We start from the raw sequence: 21,401 nt of genomic DNA on the forward strand, positions 1-21,401 counted from the left end.
ACTCACTGTTCTAAGCCCGTCTGCTGATCTCGTGAAGACTGACTGAAAGCACCCGCGATAAGAACAGGCGACCGGGGACAAAACATGTCTTACCTCCTTTCTCACGTAATCAAGCGCGGCTGTCAGCTACCGTCGTTTCTGCCGAGAATAACATTACGAAGCGGTTTTTCCTGAGGTTATTTTCTGGTGTCATATTTTGAGACGATAGTATGAAGCTTTTAGTAAGTTACAACTAGAAATATGGTTCTGCGAGTGATGCGCATGAGGGAAACCTTTTTCTGCTCCTAGGAGAGGGAAAGTAGTCTTAATTCGCTTCTCCACTTCATGGACGACAATCGCGATCCCGTCGTGCACATCTTGAGAAAGACTTCCTTCACGATAACGACATCGCTCGACTAGAGTGGACAACATGTTCTCCAGACATGAGCGCTATCGAACATGCCTGGTATAGATCGAAAAGGGCTTGTTATGGACGACGTGAGCCACCAACCACTCTGAGGGATCTACGCCGAATCGCCGGTGAGGAGTGGGCCAATGTGGAGCAACAGTGCCTTGATGAACTTGTGGATAGTATGCCAAGCCGAACACAGGCATGCATCAATGCAAAAGGACGTTCTACTGGGTATTAGGGTTCCCGTGTGTACAGCAATCTCGCTGTATGGTGGTACAACATGCAATGTGTGATTTTCATGAGGAATAAAAAGGGCGGAAATTATGTTTATGGCGATAATTTTCTGTACAGGTTCCGGAACTCTCGGAACCGAGGCTATGCAAAACTTTTTTTGACGTGCTTACATGTAAATAGAATGAACGTTCTCTCACTTACTACTGTTTTATCAAATAAACAGAAAAAGCTGCGAACTCTGTACTATCTCTTCGCAGTATCTTACTGGATCTGTTACAAGTCCTGTTTGCCATTCATCTGATACATACACCGCCGTTGTTACCCTTCTTACGTCTGTTCAAATGATAGCAGCATAAATTGATACACAAACATTCCTATTTTTGAACATCTTGCACTTTTCTATTGACAAGCACACGCAATCACGTTCACCCCACACTCACACCACATATTAAACCATTAATGTAGGACATCAAGTTAATGTAATAAACCGACGAAGTTCCACAAACAGCAAGGAAAGTAACCCTTCAAATTATTAGATACCTAGCTGACAGAGTGTTAACTAGCTGCAAATGTAGCGAGGTAATAGGACAAATAACTGCGAGAGAAATTACTAAGTGTGTGTACACTGGATATAGATAACTTGAATTTATTTTCTACAGTTTTCACAATCCATGTTAGTTTAACTTTTATTATTTAATTTTCTACCGTACAGTGCATTGAACGGAATGGACACTGTCTTGAAACAGGGATAATGGAATGTAGTCGAATTAAATAAGGGAAGAAGATTAGGAAACGAGACACTTGAAGTATTTTAGTACTTGGGCAGCAAAATAACCGATGATTGGCGAAGGAGAGAGGATATAAAATGTAGACTGGCAAAGGAAAGATTATCCTTTCTGAACAAGATAAATTTGTTAATACTGAATGCAAATTTAGGTGTTAGGAAGTTTTTTCTGAAAGCATTTTTATATAGCAATGTATGGATGTGAGACGTGGGCGACAAACAGTTTAGACAAGAAGAGAATAGAAGCTTTTCAATTGCTGAAGAGTAGATGCGTAGATTACTTAAGTAATGAGGAGTTGCTTGGAATAGAGGAGAAAAATTTGTGGCACAAGCTGACTAGAAGAAGGGATCGGTTGATAGGACACGTTATGAAACATCAAGGGATCACCAATTTAGTACTGAAGGGAAGTATGGGGGTAAAAATTGTAGAGGGAGATCAAGAGATGAATGCAGTAAGGAGATTCAAGAGGGTGTACGTTGCAGCAGTTATTCGGAGATGGAGACTCTTGGACAGAATAGAGTAACATGGAAACATGCATCAAACCAGTCTTTGCACTGAAGAACAACAACTGTACAGCAGTGTTCTGGTATTTTAATCACTCAAGTGGATAAACGTATTCGAAGTTGTGTTGTATCACGTTATTGTATGACCTTTTTATAGTTTTGAATTTAATGGCTTCTAGAGATAAATGCCTACTATGGCCTTATCTTCGGTCGGCGACAGTTGCTGGTAATGAAAAGCTGGTTGACATGATATCTGGACAACTCGATGGAAACGGATGAAAGTACGTGAGGTCAGAGTGACTGTAGTACCAAGTGGGATACACTGCACAGCACGATGCAGTTGAAGGAACGGGATAAAACAGTGTACGTCAATCAGCGAGCAGTTGGTGTGCACTTCGGTCGTGTTTTTCATTATAATATGGTGAGACAACATCTGAATGACTTCACGCGGAGCAGAATCATCGGAAAACTCAAAAGGAGGACGAAGTGTGCCGAGTGCAGGCCAGGATTTATCGCATTGCACACAGCCGTGTTCCTTGTGCACGAGGACCGTTCCGAACCACACAGCTCTGCTGCCCGAAGGCGGTGAGGTGGTCGACCACGACCAACCACAGTAGCAGGTGACCGCTACATCCTCCAAGTGGCGAAAAGGCACCCGCGTCTAGGCAGCGGGTACAACTGCAGCCACGTCTGTGGGCTGCAAGACACGCAGTCCCATGCTTGACAGTGGCACGCCGACTGCGTCGGGGTGGGCCCTTTACCCAGCGAGCAGTACATCGTGTTTCGCTGACACCCACACATCGGCGACACCTTTTGCGATAGCACCGAGACCGTAGGGTCCGGATCAACGAGCAGTGGGGTCGCGTGCTCTTCTTGGGTGAGACCACATTCAGTCTGAGTAGTGATTCTGGGCGTACCCTCATAGGCCGAGAGTGGAAACATACAACGCACCTAGGAACATCGTGAAATATGGTCATGTTGGTGAGGCAGGTAGCATGTGGCGAGGCATAGTGCTTCCAGAGATTTGAACACGGTACGCACACCGGGCAACGTTATTGTGACACTGTACTCCTTTAACATGTGCGTCTTTTCAAGGGTGCATTCGGCCCAGACTTTCTTTTTATAGACGACGATGGGAGACCGCATTAAACAGCGCTGGTGGAGGAGCTCTTGGAACGAGAGGATTTTTGACGAATGAACTGGCATGCTCATTCCCCCTACTTAAATCCCATCGAGTACGTGTGCGATGCGTTGAGAAACGTACTCCAGCACGTCCACATGCACGAAAGATCACCCAGTACTTGTCAGCCGCGCTGGTTGAGGGATGGAGCGCCCTACCAGAACAACTCCTGACCAGTCTCGTGGCCAGAATGGCAATACGTTGCAGAGCATGTAGCATTGTCCTTGGCGGTCAAACACCCTTTAAAGAACCGTCTCCCATGAGGGTATCATCATGAATTGCGGTGACTTCATTCTATTGTCTTTGAATAAAAGTCTCATTTTTTCTCGACTGCGTATTTCCTTCACGTGCCTTTCTACTACACGGTACCAGGTTTCATCGAAATATATTACCTGCCTGTGACTCATGAAGCGAAAGTTACTTTCCTCTTTACGTTTTCCACACTAGTGTATTACAGTCACTCCAGTGAAAACTTCGTCATGGTACTCACACGAGGCGTCTAGTTACAACTCAACCATTTACGTCAGCAATGACTCCCACACTATTGTGTCTATTTGGTACGTGAGGTGAACATTTATTTAAAATTTACACACACACACACGTACTGTGCCCTGACAATTATTGAACTATATGAAATAACGTAAATTAGTTACAAATTACGGCGTGCACACACTTTATTCAACAAATAAACGTCACTACAGATATTCGGATTTAGTTTATGACGTGATCAGTACGCCTGCCTTTATTGACTATGATGTGGCGCAGTCGAATAGCGAAATTCTGCATGACCCACTGAAGTGTCGGAACATCTGTGCAGTCGAAGACCGTTTGAATGGCTGTTTTTAGCTGAGCAATGGTTTTGAGGTTATTGCTGTACACCTTGTCTTTAACCTAGCCCCCCCAAAAGGAGTCGCGTATCTTCACATCCGGAGAATATGGGGTCCAATCCAGGCCCATGCCAGTGGCCTTTGGGTATCCCAGAGCCAGAATGCAGTCCACAAACTGCTCCTCCAGGACATCAAAGACTGTCCTGCTTCCATGAACCACATCTTGTCGAAATCAGGGTCACTTTAGATAATGGGGATGAAATCATCTTCCAAAACCTCCAATCCCGTTCGGTGGTCACCGTGCCATCACGTAATACCGCACCGATTATTCCGTGACTGGACATTGCACATAACAGAATCACACGTTGAGGGTAAAGAGCCTTCTCGATGGCGAAATGCGGATTCTCAGCCTCTCAAAACCGCCAATTCTGCTTACTGACGAACCCATCCAAATGATTATGGGCTTCGTCACTAGAGGCGCGTGCCCATGCGCATGCTAGTTCCTATGATCCCCGTGGCCAACCGTGCAGTTTGAACGTCCTAACGCAAACCGTTCAGAAGTTATGACGATTTTCATTCATATAGTTCAATAATTGTCACTCTCTACTTAAGACAGTTCTAAGTACTTCACTGGAAAGGAAAGTCCATATAACATTCACAGATTCCGATAAACGGTTGGTTGTTATGTCACATTCCGTCTGCCCTACCCCTCCTACCTCGCTGGCCCGTAATGTTCAGACAACTTCCCTTTCTGTAAAACACATTTCTGCTACCCAGACTTAAATGAGGACCCAGTTAGTTACGCAGTTCTTCAAGTAGGTGGCGTCTGAATTCGCCATTACAATATTCTTGATTCTTTTCATCATCTATTCTTATCTTTAAACGTGCAACCGATGATTAATGCTGCTTCTCTTCCATCGATCAGTGGCTACTCTTCTTTTCATGATAAACCTCCACAATCTTTTAAATAATTTTCCAATTGAAATATCTCGGTTTCTTGTCCGTTTCCCATGCTAACGCGACTCCATTACCGTTTGCTGAAACTCTCTTCATTAAGTTGTTAACTGCTCCAAAACAACTTCGCTTTAAAGCTTGATCAACGCAGTACTTTTTTATGCACAATTTTCCACACGCCCCAGTCTGAAAATTTCTTCAGAACACTTCTTCTGATACCATTACGTGAAGTATCCTTTCACAAAATGTGCCTCTACCAAACTCTATTCACCATTAACTCCCTTTGAGCTGTCTTCTTGTTCATTTAGTGACATAGATGTTAATTTTGTCCTAACGGGCGTAGTACTTAATTTGCATAAGCCACAACTTTTTGTACTGATTCTACATATCCAACATGTTAACATTACACAAATGTACAACAAAAGCAATTCATTTACAAATAAGCATACTTACGAGGGCGTGCTGAAAGGTTTATGTGAAAACTCATAAAGGTTTTTAAATAAAACGAGCTCTGTTAAAATTCTACATCTTTATTCTTCATGTCTACATATTTATTTCTTAACATAGTCAACTTGGCGACGAGAACATTTCTCCCAACGAGAAACGAGTTTGTTGATTCCATCGCTGGAGAATGTTTGACTTTGTTGATGGGGGCAGAACCTGACCTCTTCTTGCACCGCCTACTCAATGTCAGAGTGACGTTTTCGAAGGTATTCGAATTTTCTTTATCGTAGTCGTAGTTGTACTTGTTGCTAAAAACAGCATAAAGATAGCCTGAAACGTGTTCCCATAAAATAAACCAAAAGAGGTCGAATCAAACAATAGAAGTCGGCGTAATTGGCAGACTTCGAATCCCGGTGTGGCACTCGAATTTTAACTTCTCACATGTAATATAATATCACTGATATTATAGAAAACAGAAAGAGACATCATTTTTATTCTCTTTGGAAAATTGAGTTGCGTGTAAAGAGAACTATTAAATTAGTGATTGCTACTTCCGGTCAGGCGCTGTTGCTGAGTTAAGTGTGTGTGTGTGTGTTGTGTTGCAGACGACACCCTGATGATGTTGGAGGCGGACGTGAGCTTCGGCAAAGTGAACAACACGGGCGAGGAGATGCCCGTAATGGCTCACGCGGTGACCGACAACATCGACCTGTCGCTCGCAGAGTTTCTCAAGGTCGTCAACGAGACTGTGGCGCCGGGGAAGGTGAAGAAGGGGGTCAAACTCGACTTCAAGTCGGAGGTGGCGTTCAACAAGTCCAGGGACGTCATCCAGGAGGCGCGCAAGCAGATGGCGGTGAGTGGATGCCGCTGCCGACTGCTCCTTCCAGTCCTACCAACGCTTCTCACACCCCCAACTCAGTGCGAGGGTACATGTAACCAGAAGCCTCGCCACACTAAACTGTAGACTGACAATAAACGTCGCACACTTCTTTTCTACAGCGACGAATTTTAATAATATTTATTGTAAATAACATTTAGTTAACGCTCAAACGAATACACTTCACATGTTTTATGAAGCCAAGAAATAATGTGTCAATGACACTGCTGGTACTGCTGATTTTTGACACACTTCTTTCGTATATTCAGTTTGGCCTCGGTCAATACATTTGAGAAGTCATACTCCATGTTCATTGTGCTCCTCGCTTCTTTTCCACTGCTACCTTAGTCGAAAATCAACTTCAGCAGCTGCAAGTTACCTATGGCGATTGGAAGCCGTACTCATAACTATTTTCTCATTTCTGTCTCAGTGTGTACATCAGGTCCGGGAACACATTCAATCATTTATTGCACACGAACCAAGCATTGTACAGATATCATCCATATGTCATTTTTAAGAGAAACACTGAAAGTTTTTTTTCATGTATACCGCCACAGCGTAGTTTGGTAAATTGCCGATAGTCAGTGCTAGTCGCAAACATGGCGAGTTCAGGTGCGGAGCGAGCTTTCTGTGTGTTGGAGTTCGACAAAAACAAGTGTGCTACAGCTGTTCAACGGATATTTAGAAACAAGTATGGTAAGAAGCCACCAACAAGGAAGGCCATTGTTAGTGGCACAACAAATTCGTGCTGACCGCGGTGCCCGAGCGGTTCTAGGCGCTTCAGTCCGGAACCGCCCGATTGCTACGGTCGCTGGTTCGAATCCTGCCTCGGGCATGGATATGTGTGAAGTGCTTAGGTTAGTTAGGTTTAAGTGGTTCTAAGTTCTAGGGGACTGATGACCTCAGATGTTAAGTCCCATAGTACTCAGAGCTATTTTTGAACAAATTCGTTATGACGGGTTGCTTGTGCCCGGCAAAGAGAAGCGGACGACTCACTGTGAGTGAAGTGAATGTGGAGCGCGTACGAGAGACATTCATAAGGAGTCCAAGGAAATCGGTTCATCACGCATCTGGCCGTGCGGTTAAAGGCGCTGCAGTCTGGAACCGCAAGGCCGCTACGGTCGCAGGTTCGAATCCTGCCTCGGGCATGGATGTTTGTGATGTCCTTAGGTTAGTTAGGTTTAACTAGTTCTAAGTTCTAGGGGACTAATGACCTCAGCAGTTGAGTCCCATAGTGCTCAGAGCCATTTGAACCATCATCACGCATCCCGTGAACTCGAAGTGGCTCCAATGGCAGTGTGGAAAGTCCTGTGACAGAAGCTGTCTATGAAACCATTCACTTTGGAGCTAGTTCAGAAGCTCAATGATAACAAAGACAAGCGTTTTAAGTTTTGTTCGCAGTTGCAAGAATTGAATGAGGATGGGGATGGCATTGTTGATCGCTTAATTTTTAGTGACGAAGTCACTTTTCACACTAATGGGAAACAGCCGTAATTGTCGAATCTGGGGTACAAAGCATCCACACGAATGCATTGAATTTGAACGTGATTGCTCAAAGGTAAATGTTTTTTGTGCCTTGTGACGTCGAAAATTGTACGGGCCATTCTTCTTCGCTGAGAGCACTGTCACTGGATATTCCTACTTGGACATGTTGCAGCAATAGCTGATGCCACAAATGCAATCGGACTCTCCGTTCATCTTGCAGCAGGATGGGGCTCCACCTCATTTTCATCGTGAAGTTCGTGGATGCCTGAACACGGAGCTGCCGCATCGAAGAATCGGCCGTGCTACAGAAGGGGACAGCTGTTTCGTGAAATGGCCTCCCCAATCGCCAAATGTCACTCCGTGTGACTTTTTTCTGTTGGGACACGTTAAAGATCTGGTGTGTGTACCGCCTCTACCACGTGATGTAGCGGAGCTCCGGGAGAGAATACGGGAAGCGACTGCCACAGTCAAAAAATGGTTCAAATGGCTCTGAGCACTATGGGACTTGACATCTGAGGTCATCAGTCCCCTAGAACTTAGAACTACTTAAACCTAACTAATCTATAACACACATCCATGCCCAAGGCAGGATTCGAACCTGCGACCGCAGCAGTCGCGCGGTTCCGGACTGAAGCGCCTAGAACCGCTCGGCCACACCGGCCGGCCTGCCACAGTCGACGATGCCATGCTGGGACGTGTATGGCAAGATTACTGTATTGACGTCTGCCGGATCACTCATGGTTCCGATATCGAATGTTTGTCAAAAAATAAAAATAAAAAAAGTAAAAAAAAACTTTCAGAGTTTCTCTTCAAAATGCAATATGTATGACATCTGTACAGTGTTTAGTTCTTGTGCAATAAATAATCGAAAGTGTTCCCGGACTTTATGTACACCCTGTATACTCGACACCAAATTTTCGTCAAAATATTGCCAGCTCTACAATGGGCGACAAAATTAAAGGTTCACTTCTTCGAAACCCCACAAACGTCTCCTGTGCCGACGCAGAGGTTTAAAGTTCGGCGCAAAGGTCCCTGGAACTTTCCCCTGTAATGGTGCAAAAGCGTACCGCCGTGTGACGCTGCCCACGGGCTCTGTGACGCTTCAGACAGTCAGGTGTCGACACACGGGGAAAGAAGAGGCCAGATCTCAGAAGTTCCTGTGTCGTGTGACGTGGGTTAATGACGTCACATTGGCGACAAATTTCGCCACAAATCTGTCCAACGCCACCGTGGACGCGTCACATGATGGGACGGTCGTCACAACTCCTGTTACTCACACTTCATACCTTCTTTCGATTCCTGTGCAACGGAGGTCAGAACAGCGACACCCAGCGTTGAAATCACGCGGTTTTCTGAGGGGTGGCCGAGGAAAACGTTTCAGACACACCGCCGCTCAGAACCGACAACGGAAAGGTTTCATGGGGAGGCATTAGCGGTGTCAATGAAACCGCTTATTCTTTCGGGGTGTTGATTCACACACATGTCGCAGTGCTATAAGCAACAGGCCGACATTGTTGACAACGTTCGACACTGCTGCCAACCCCTGGACGTTTCAACACTACTCTAAGGACACCGAGAGACTGCAGGCCCACTGAAGTGTTGTGCGACCGCAAATTTAGCTCCGGCATTCAGTGTGGTACCACTAGAGACTGTCGAAAACCATTCGACGAAATCTGAATCTGATTTGAAGCCGCAATGCGTTTGTATGCTTTGTCGTTCTTCCTTTTTCGCGCCCTCGTGAAGCGTGATAACGGAGTGGTGCAACATTAAGATATGCTTGAGTAAAACGGGAAAGGGTCCCTCTGTGACCCTTGAGTTTGGCAGCACCATCGATGGTTCCCACGTATCTTACATGAGGACGTTACAGATGTATGTGTCAGAAACTTTACACACATTCTGCTTTGCGGCTGTTATAGTGCCTGAAGGCAGGTAGTCACCACATAAGGGGTGTCGAAGGGGTTTGCCTACCGTCAGGTGCTAGAGCAGCCGAAAGGGAAAGCATATCAAAGTTTTTTTTGTACATGTACATTTGTAACGTCCTCGACTAAGGCGCATGGGTGGCATCAAGAGTGTGGCCGAAATGAGGGGTCATAGAGGGGACCCTATACCGTTTTATTCACGCACATCTTAATGTTGCTTCCTCGCTCGTGATCACAGCACAGGAGGGCGAAGAAAGAAATACGAGAAGGTATATAAATGTATTTCGGCCTTGAATCACTTTCAGATTTCGTCGAATGGTTTTCAACGTGCTCTAGTGGTTCCACACCGAATACCGGACCTAAATTTGTGGTCGCACTACACTGCAAAGGGGTCAGACCACGTTCAGTGGGGCGCAGCCTCACGGTGTCCTTAGAACATGATTGAAACATCGAGGGGCTGGAAGAAATGTCGAACGTTGCGAAGAACGTCGGCCTTTTGGTCATCGGACAGCGAATTGCCGTTTTCGACCGCGAAATGTGTGTGAATGAACTACCCAAGAGGAAGGACGGTTTCACTGACACCCCTAACGACACACCTTGAAGCCTTTTGGTGTCAATTCTGAGCGGCGGTGTGTGTGAAATGTTTTCCACGGCCAGCCGTAACAAAACCTCGTGATTTCAACGCTGGGTGTTGCAGTTCTGACCAGCATCGCATCGGAGTCAAAAGATGGTGTGAAATGTGGGTAATAGCAGCTGCGACGACCTTACCATCATGTGACAAGTTCACGGCGGTGTTGGTCAGAACTGTGGTGAAATTTGGTGGCGATACGACACCACAGACACAACTTATGTCTCACATAAACATCGGAGCCCTGGCGTTTTTTCCGCATGCGTCGACACCTAGCCGTCTGAAACGTCGCCGAGTCCGAGGGTGACATCACAGAGGAAGGTTGTAGGGTTCTTTGAAGCATATTTCAATCTCATGCGTCGCAGTGGGAGACAATTACAGGGTTTCGAAAAGTGATCTTTCAGTTGTGTTGCACAATGCATTTCGTCGAAATCAAATTTCGATGTGTCGTCAACGCGGTCTCCACTCCACTGCTGCAAGACAATAAGCTTGGTGATTTGTTCCTCCATAGTGACGAAGTTTAAGTAGGTCACACTCTGAAATGAAGTGAAGTCCCATGCGTCTTGACAGAGCGTAGGGGAACGATGCGCACTGCCGTACTAGGTAAGGTCCTAATGGAGGAGGTTTGCCGTCTCCTTCCTCCGACCGTAATGGAGATGAATGATGATGATGATGATGATGATGATGATCATCATCATCATCATCATCATTATCATCATCATCATGAAGACGACACAACAACATCCAGTCATCTCGGGGGAGGTAGCAACATATTGCTTGACTCCTCGGTGAAGGTATGTTCTCGAAACTTTAACAAAAGCCCGTACCGAGCTACTGAGCGTCTCTCCTGCAGAGTCTTCCACTGGAGTTTATCTATCATCTCCGTAACGCTTTCGCGATTACTAAATGATCCTGTAACGAAGCGCGCTGCTCTCCGTTGGATCTTCTCTATCTCTTCTATCAACCCAATCTGGTACGGATCCCACACTGCTGAGCAGTAATCAAGCAGTGGGCGAACAAGTGTACTGTAACCTACTTCCTTTGTTTTCGGATTGCATTTCCTTAGGATTCTTCCGATCAATCTCAGTCTGGCATCTGCTTTACCGACGATCAACTTTATATGATCATTCCATTTTAAATCACTCCTAATGCGTACTCCCAGATAATTTATAGAATTAACTGCTTCCAGTTGCTGACCTACTATATTGTAGATAAATGGTAAGGGATCTTTCTTTCTATGTATTCGCAGCACATTACACTTGTCTACATTGAGATTCAATTGCCATTCCCTGCACCATGCGTCAATTCGCTGCAGATCCTCCTGCATTTCAGTACAATTTTCCATTGTTACAACCTCTCGATATACCACAGCATCATCCGCAAAAAGCCTCAGTGAACTTCGGATATCATGCACAAGGTCATTTATGTATATTGTGAATAGCAACGTTCCTACGACACTCCCCTGCGGCACACTTGAAATCACTCTTACTTCGGAAGACTTCTCTCCATTGAGAATGACATGCTGCGTTCTGTTGTCTAGGAACTCTTCAATCCAATCACATAATTGGTCTGATAGTCCATATGCTCTTATTTTATTCATTAAACAACTGTGGGGAACTGTATCGAACGCCTTGCGGAAGTCAAGAAACACGGCATCTACCTGTGAACCCGTGTCTATGGCCCTCTGAGACTCGTGGACGAATAGCGCGAGCTGGGTTTCACACGACCATCTTTTTCGAAACCCATGCTGATTCTTACAGAGTAGATTTCTAGCCTCCAGAAAAGTTATTATACTCGAACATAATACGTGTTCCACAATTCTACAACTGATCGACGTTAGAGATATAGGTCTATAGTTCTGCACAGCTGCTCGACGTCCCTTCTTGAAAACGGGGATGACCTGTGCCCTTTTCCAATCCTTTGGAACGCTACGCTCTTCTAGAGACCTACGGTACACCGCTGCAAGAAGGGGGTCAAGTTCCTTCGCGTACTCTGTGTAAAATCAAACTGGTATCCCATCAGGTCCAGCGGCCTTTCCTCTTTTGAGCGATTTTAATTGTTTCTCTATCCCTCTGTCGTCTATTTCGATATCTACCATTTTGTCATCTGTGCGACAATCTAGAGAGGGGACTACAGTGCAGTCTTCCTCTGTGAAACAGCTTTGGAAAAAGACATTTAGTATTTCGGCCTTTAGTCTGTCATCCTCTGTTTCAGTACCATTTTGGTCACAGAGTGTCTGGACATTTTTTTTTTATCCACCTACCGCTTTGACATAAGACCAAAATTTCTTAGGATTTTTTGCCAAGTCAGTACACAGAACTTTACTTTCGAATTCATTGAACGCCTCTCGCATAGCCCTCCTCACATTACATTTCGCTTCGCGTAATTTTTGTTTGTCTGCAAGGCTTTGGCTATGTTTATGTTTGCTGTGAAGTTCCCTTTGCTTCCGCAGCAGTTTTCTATCTCGGTTGTTGTACCACGGTGGCTCTTTTCCATCTCTTACGATCTTGCTTGGCACATACTCATCTAACGCATATTGTACGATGGTTTTGAACTTTGTCCACTGATCCTCAACACTACCTGTACTTGAGACAAAACTTTTGTGTTGAGCCGTCAGGTACTCTGTAATCTGCTTTTTGTCACTTTTACTAAACAGAAAAATCTTCCTACCTTTTGTAATATTTCTATTTACCGCTGAAATCATCGATGCAGTAACCGCTTTATTATCGCTGATTCCCTGTTCTGCGTTAACTGTTTCAAATAGTTCGGGTCTGTTTGTCACCAGAAGGTGTAATATGCTATCGCCACTAGTCGGTTCTCTGTTTAACTGCTCAAGGTAGTTTTCAGATAAAGCACTTCAAAAATTTCACTGGATTCTTTGTCCCTGTCACCAGTTATAAACGTTTGTGTCTCACTATATCTGGTAAATTAAAACCTCCACCCTGAACTATAACATGGTCGGGAAAGGTACTCGAAATATTTTCCAAATTTTCCTTCAGGTGCTCTGCCACAACACCTGCTGAGCCTGGGGGCCTATAGAGACATCCCGTTCTTGTCAATCGTTCCCTAATGCTCTCCCTGAAGCTCTTTACAACCTCTGGTTCTTTCAGTTTATCCAGGTCCCATCTCCTCAAATTCCCACGTTTTTGCAGTTTCTTTAGTTTTAATCAACAGTGCATAACCAATAGATTGTGGTCAGAGTCCACATCTGCCCCTGGAAATGTCTTAAATTTGAAACCTGGTTCCTGAATCTCTGTCTTACCATTATATAATCTATCTGAGACCTTCGAGTATCTCTAGGATTCTTCCATGTATACAACTATCTTTTATGATTCTTGAACCAAGTGTTAGCTATGATTAAGTTATGCACTGTGCATAATTCTACCAGGCGGCTTCCTCTTTCATTCCTTAGCCCCAATCCATATTCACCTACTACTTTTCCTTCTCTTCCTTTTCCTACTATCGAATTCCAGTCCCTCATGACTATTAAATTTTCGTCTCCCTTCACTCTCTGAAAAATTTCTTTTATCTCATCATACATTCGTTCAATCTCTTCTTCACCTGCGGAGCTAGTTGGCATATATACTTGTACTACTGTGGTAGACGTGGGCTTCGTGTCTATCTTGGCTACAATATTGCGTTCACTATTCTGTTCGTAGTAGCTTACCCGCGCTCCTATTTTTTATTCATTATTAAAGCTACTGGTGCATTACCCTTATTTGATTTTGTATTTATAACCCTGTACTCACCTGACCAGAAGTCTTGTTCCTTCTGCCACCAAACTTCACTAATTCCCACTATATCTAACTTTAACCTATCAATTTCCCTTTTTAAATTTTCTAACCTGCCTGCCCGATTAAGGGATCTGACATTCCACGCTCCGATCCGTAGAACGCCAGTTTTCTTTCACTTGATAACGGTGTCCTCCTGAGTAGTCCCCGCCCGGAGATCCGAATGGGGGACTATTTTACACCTCCGGAATATTTTACCCAAGAGGACGCCATCATCATTTAACCATACAGTAAAGCTGCATGTCCTCGAGAAAAATTACGGCTGTGCTTTCCCCTTGCTTTCAGCCGTTCGCAGTACCAGCACAGCAAGATCGTTTTGATTGATGTTGGAAGCCCAAATCATTGAATCATCCAGACTGTTGCCCCTGAAACTACTGAAAAGTCTGCTGCTCCTCTTCAGGAACCAGAAGTTTGTCTGGCCTCTCAACAGATACCCCTCCGTTGTGGATGCGCAAGCCTCCCCATCAACGACAAGGTCTATAGTTCATGGTTCACAGGGTATATTTATATATAATGGGGAATAACTCGGGATGGAAATGAGAGAGAGGAAAACGTTTTAGACGAAAGTTGTAGGTGGATAAGAGGGTCACGCAATGTTACTAATGGCGGAGACGCTGAATGTGATTTTCTAAATGATTTAGAGAGTGAAGTAATTTTTTAACACTTGATTCGAGATTCGAAAAGAGCGCAAATTTTAGGTATAAAATGATACATTACTCAAGACCATGGCTAGTTCAGTGAAGGTCGAATAAGCAAATATATTTTTATTTGTAACAGGGATTAACTCAGAATAGAGGAGGGATGCAGCAAAATACGATGTTAGATACAGATTCGAAGGGGTATCCCTACGAATGAGAGGCGAAGGGACTCATTCAACGACTTGTAAACCAATGATCTAGGTTTTATTTATGTTTGTTCGGTCTTGTGAATGCCACAGTAACATTTATACGCTGTGATGTATTTATTTTTGCCAATAAACAAGCTAATTAAAACCTAAAGGTCAGATCACTGTTTGCTTTTTCCAAAATCCGACGTCACAGATAGGGGTTTCCACGAAACAAAACACAGCCTTCGAATGACCATTGATAATCACCTTTAAAATCATGGTTATTGGTAATAGTGCGTGACCCTTATGCCCCTTCCAATATGCATCTAATATTGTATTTTGCTGCATCCGTCCTCTAGTCCGAGTTAATCACACTAGAATGAAAGACATATTTGCTTATTTGACCTTGTCTGAACCTTGCCGTGACTTTGAATAACGTATCATTTTATACGTAAAATTTGCCGCTCTCTTCAAACCTCAAATCAAATATTAGGGCTCCCAACAAAGAAAAAAACACTTTCACCTCCAAATAACCTTGAAAATACGATCAAGGTCACTGCAATTAGTAATAACGTGTGACCGTCTTTGCCACCTACAACTTTTAGATAAAACATTTTGCTGTATCCATCTCCATCCCGAGTTATCCTCCATTATCGATTAAAATGGTCCATTCTCTATATAATCATTAAAGCCTTTTATCATTATCAGTATTAGTCTCTTCTCCAAAAATTAGTAAAAAGCGTTATAATGACAGGAGGACCAAAACCAAACTCTGCAGAGGCTTCGTGACGTTGTCGGAGCGCGGTGCGGCAGTTGTCAGCACAGTGGGCTCACATCGGGAAGGACAGTGGGTGAAACCGCGCCCAGCATCCACACTTAGGTTCTCCGTGCTTTCCCTAAATCGCTTAAGGCAAATGTCGCGACGGTTCCTTACAAACGGTCCTAATGTAAAATTGATAAGCGGATCTATGGCTTCCACTCAGTCACTCATTGATCAGTCTGGTGTGGCAGTTGAATATAGAAAAACGAAAACCAAGGTTCTAAATTTCACGTTTAACAAGTCATCCACTCAGGAGACTCGTACTAACATACCGTAGTGTGACCATCGAACAAACTCCTGTATGTGCGACACAGTAATAAGCATCTCGGGCGCAGGGAAAGTCCTGACACAGTTAAAAACAAGTAAGTCGCCAAGTGCTGACGGAAACCAAGTTCAGTTTTACATAGAGCACTCTATCGCACTGGCGTCTTACGTAGCTTCCATTTATCGCGAATAACTCTCCCAGCGCAAAATCCCGAGCATCTGGAAAAAAAGCACAGGTGACTCCTGTATATAACGGATGCGCATAATTACGGACCAATATTCTTAACATCGGTTTCCTGCAGAATTCTTGAACAAGTTCTTAGTTCGAATCTAATAAATTTCGTAGAGACCGAGAAGCTTGGGTCCATAAATCGTCATGGTTTTAGAAAGCATCGCTCGTGCGGAACTCAACTTTCCCTTTTCTCACATGATATACTGCGAACTATGGATGGAGTACAACAGGGTGATTCCATATTTCTGAATTTTCGGAAGGCATTTGACACGGTGCCCCACTGCAGACTGTTAACAAAAATAAGAACAATTTAAATAGCTTCCCAGATTTCTGAGTGGCTCGAAGACTTCTTAAGTAGTAGAACCCAGTATGGTGTTCTGGACGGCAAATGTTCATCAGAGACAAGGGTTCGTTAGGGGTGCCCCCGGTAAGTGTGACAGAACCACTATTATTTACTATATACATAAATAATTTAGCGGACAGGGTTGGCAGCAATCTGCAATTGTTTTCTGATGGTGCTGTGGTGTACGGTAAGGTGTCAACGTTGAGTGATTGTAGGAGGATACAAGGTGAATTAGAAAAAAATTTCTAGTTGGTATGATGAAAGGCAGCTAGCGGCAAATAGAAATATATAAATTAATGCAAATGAATAAGAAAAACAAACCGTAATGTTCGGATACAGCATTAGTAACGTCCTGCTTGAAGCAGTCACATCGTTTCAATATCTGGGCGTAACTACTGCGAAGAGGTATGAAATGGAACGAGCGCGTGGGGATTGTGAGAGGGAAGGTGAATGATCGACTACGGTTTATTGCGAGCATTTTGAGAAAGTGTGGTTTATCTGTAAAGGAGACCGCATATAGGACATTAGCGCGTCTCATTCTTGAGTACTTCTCGAGTGTTTGGGATGCACATCAGGTCGGAATGGAGGAAGACATGGAAGAAATTCAGAGGCGGACTCCTAGATTTGTCAGTGGTAGGTTCGGACAACGCACAAGTCTTACAGAGATGCTTCGTGAACTCAAGTGGGAATCCCTGGAGGGAAGGCGACGTTCTTTTCGAGGAAAACTATTGAGAGAATTTACAGAAGCGCCATTTGAAGATGACTGCAGAACAATTCAAGTGCTGCCAACATACATTGCGCGTGAGGACCACGAAAACAAGATCGGAAAAATTGGGACTCATACGGAAGCGTTAGGCGATCGTGTTTCCGTCGCTCTCTTTTCGAGTGGAATAGGAAAGGAAATGACAAGTAGTGGTACAGGGTACCCTCCAACGCACACCGTACGGTGGCTTGCGGAGTATCTATGTAGCTGTAGAAAAGGCTTAGCCGATTTTCTTCCCTATTGTTGATACAACCCGAACTTGTGCCCCGTCTCTAATGACAACGATATCGAGGGAACGTTGAACCTTAATCTCCCTACCTTCGTTCAAGGCGATGACATCAGTTCAGATAGGTGTGAAATATATGGGTGCACTTTTATTCAGCAACCTGCCGTATCATATGTAGACATGCAGTGTGTCACATGAGGAATGATTCAAGGATGTGAGAGGAACGATCATTCGAAGCAAAAAGTCGAGTAAACATGGCCTCAAAAATGGCTACCTTAAGAGTTATGAGCACTTCTTCATGTTCGATACTGTGAAATAAACTCTTCTACTATAATCTCTTTGCTTTCCATATTTTGAGAAGTGGTAAGGTGGACTAAAACAAGTAAACAATAGGTTTATAATTTATATAAAAAATAGCTACCAGCCACATGTATGATTTAAAAAGGTTTATTATATTCAGACCATGACCGGTTTCGGATTTTTCTTTACAATTCCATCTTCAGATGGCAGATTACAAGCATTCTTAGTTGGACCTAGTTTTGTTTGTGTTATTCGTTTGCTGCACTGGGAAAGGAAAGAAATATTTTTGTTGTCATATCGGTAATGGTATTTTTACGAAAGATTTACTTCTTTTACAATATCTAATTGCTCATGAGATGGTTACTATAAACATTAGTAAACTTGCAGGTTAGTGTACTTACAAGCTGTGTAGTTCTGCCTGAGAAAATATTCGTGCGTTGTGTTTTCGAACGCAAACTTAATATCCTTTTCAATATGCACTATGTGAGTGCTATTCCAGTCAATGGACGTCACTTTCAACCTCATCATCTTAATTACACACGCAGCACACACGAATAACGTTTACAAAACGTGGCCCAGCTTCACATTACAAACGAGAACAATATTTGCAAAGAGCTTACAGTCATAACGATGTTAACTTACAGATGCTGTATAGTCGATATGGGTACAGTAAAATATCTCTTTGCTATTGAATGAAATTAATCTAAAACGGAATAAATAAAATTACATACAAATACGATTACAGACATTATATGTAGTACAGAATTACTGTGTGTTACTAATTAGTTGTTACAATAGTAGGAGATAAATTCTAATATATGACATAAAATGCAATGCACATGTTTTCATTATGCAATGAGGTTGAAAGTGACGTCCATTGACTGGAATAGCACTCACATAGTGCATATTGAAAAGGGTATTAAGTTTGCGTTCGAAAACACAACGCACGAATATTTTGTCAGGCAGAACTACACAGCTTGTAAGTACACTAACCTGCAAGTTTACTAATGTTTATAGTAACCATCTCATGAGCAATTAGATATTGTAAAAGAAGTAAATCTTTCGTAAAAATACCATTACCGATATGACAACAAAAATATTTCTTTCCTTTCCCAGTGCAGCAAACGAATAACACAAACAAAACTAGGTCCAACTAAGAATGCTTGTAATCTGCCATCTGAAGATGGATTTGTAAAGAAAAATCCGAAACCGGTCATGGTCTGAAGATAATAAACCTTTTTAAACCATACATGTGGCTGGTAGCTGTTTTTTATATAAATTATAAACCTTAAGTACAACAGCCACGTTTCTCAACATGTCGACTTTCGACAAAATAGCGCCAAGTAAACAATGTTCAATAAACTGGGGATTCTAATGCGCATACCTAATGAGCTATGAGCACTTGGTCATCTTCGCTACTGTGAAACACAACTATCCCTCTAAATGAGTGCTCTTTTTTGAGCCCGTGTGGAGTAGGCAATTTTTTCTTTTTCTGGTCAATACTAACACCTCTCAAACATACAAAGCAAAGAGGTTGCAGTAGAAGAGATTTGTTTCACGGTAGCGAAGATGAAGAAGTGCTCATAGCTCCCAAGGTACTCGTTTTACAGTCCGTTTTTACTAGAATTTCTTGCTTCGAATGATCGTTCCTGTCCTATCCCCGAATATTTGCCATTCCTCCTGGATCACCCCGAATATTGAAGAACCTGCCGGATCATATTAAATATGGAGTGGATAACGTGCTGTAGCTTAAGATTGAATTGAAGGAGTTTCTGTTGAGTAAATGCTGTTGCTACGTGGAACAGTAGATTTGCAGTAACTCAAGAAATTAATGTTTTACGTTATTTTTAATTAATTATAGCACTGCGACATTTCATAATGTTAATTCATTTAATAGCATTGCACGTGAATGAAATGTACATCTTTGGAGTATTTCCGCATCCGAAGATCTCTCCCTGCGGAATACGAGGAGCACGGCTGATGTAATGTGACCTAATAGCCGAGACGCGTTCTTTCGCTGTGTAACTAGAACAATAACAGCCCACAATAAGGGACGCAGATTGCGTTTTTCACGCAAGGCCGTGGTGGCCGACTCCGCCAGTAAGCAGGGGCACATCGCACGCGACGCGACACTGCCGTTGTCTATCGTTACAGTTTAGCACAGCTGTTCACCTTACGACTTTTTGTGAGCCCTCGTCGGCAGTTTTGTGAAGGCCTCGTCGCTACTGCTGTGGAGGCCGAGTTGCCACTGTTGTTACGGTGGGCCAAGTTTGTGAGTTCGTGAAGCGGCTTCTGGTGCAATTCACTGCTAAGACATTTTCTCCTTGTCACTATTACATAGCTGTGCCCAAGGGTCAGGTAATAGGATAGGACAACAGAGGTTCTACAACACTCCAACAAATTGGTAACAGAGTCACGCACATGAGTGAAAAAGATTTGCTTATATTTGTCACTTGATGAATAAAGTTTGCAACACTGCACGTAATATAACACAAAAAGGCCCTCAATGGCTAAGTGCAAATAATCGTAGGAGAACTTGACAGTACGTAGCAAATGAAATTACAACTACTGTCTGTTCACTTCTAAGAGTTCACTATACGTCGTTCCCTGTCTGAGTGAGTCCTGGACGACGATCTATAACCGTGACGACAGCTGCTCTTCTGTCTTCCGAGTAGGCTTCTGTCCGTTGTCGTCCGGTCATTGGCGGATTGTAGTCGGCCGGCAGTTGGCCGAGGCCCAAGTCGATATCTTCATCCTCAGCGCCGCCCGTGGCGCTGGTGGTACTCACGCAAGTGGCGAGTCTCTATTACACTGGCGCCAGCTCGCATCTTTGCGCCTGTGGTGCTTCTACACTAGCTGTGTCTTGTTCGGACGACGCAGCACGATTTCCTTAGACCCTAGTTCTAATCTGAGGAGAACCGGGGAAGACAAGTTATTTCAACATGAGATCAATCTAGGATACATACAAAGCGAAATCATGTCGGAAGACGCAGTTCGCTGCCGCGAGCACTGCCTGTGCCGCTGAAACGACCACTGCCCAATGGAACATTTTACTGACGTTATGGCTGCGTTTCTGTTCAGTGTGACCCCAGTATTGAGTAGAAATTGTAATACGATGAGGCTTCCACTGCCAGTCTTACATAAAACCAAAATGACGAGGGGAATGTATGGGAACCCAAACTTACAGAACGTCCGACATGCTTCGCATTTAGAGGAAGTCAGTTTCCTCTGGTGTTTCACATTTGTTAAGTCGCCTTCTGGTATGGAACATTTTAAAGATAGATTAGTAGAAGAAGATCATTTCTTTCCGTTTGTCAGCAGTCCAGGTTGTTAGCTGCTCCTCTTCTCACTGATTTACGTTTACCAATAGCGGATCTCCCTTGAACCTACTCTCCACACAGAACACGTAGCGTTATTTGTATTTAGAATAACTTTTGTACACGTATGAACCTCAGTAGTTACTTTCCTCACTTAAATCATATTATCAGTGGGTGATTACCAGACCACATATCGAAAAATTTAGGGTTTCAAGCACCTGTTGGTCTTAGGATCTTCTTTTATACATACTTCTCCTGTCTTTCATCTCTGGAAAATGACAAATGCGAAATT

The 21,401-nt window shown here is 43.6% G+C and overlaps 1 protein-coding gene across 2 annotated transcripts in view; it reads left to right on the forward strand.

The window, feature by feature from the left end:
* The window catches only part of LOC124619246 (protein FAM151B), a 381,817-nt gene that overhangs the window by 279,872 nt on the left and 80,544 nt on the right, over positions 1-21,401 (forward strand). For both annotated transcript variants that reach the window (XM_047145492.1, XM_047145493.1), the window contains exon 3: positions 5,924-6,171. In XM_047145492.1, the coding sequence (XP_047001448.1) occupies positions 5,924-6,171 (248 nt within the window). The remainder of the gene's footprint in view (positions 1-5,923; positions 6,172-21,401) is intronic.

This window comes from Schistocerca americana, chromosome 6, assembly GCF_021461395.2.
Source record: "Schistocerca americana isolate TAMUIC-IGC-003095 chromosome 6, iqSchAmer2.1, whole genome shotgun sequence".
NCBI classification, from domain to species: Eukaryota; Metazoa; Arthropoda; class Insecta; order Orthoptera; family Acrididae; genus Schistocerca; species Schistocerca americana.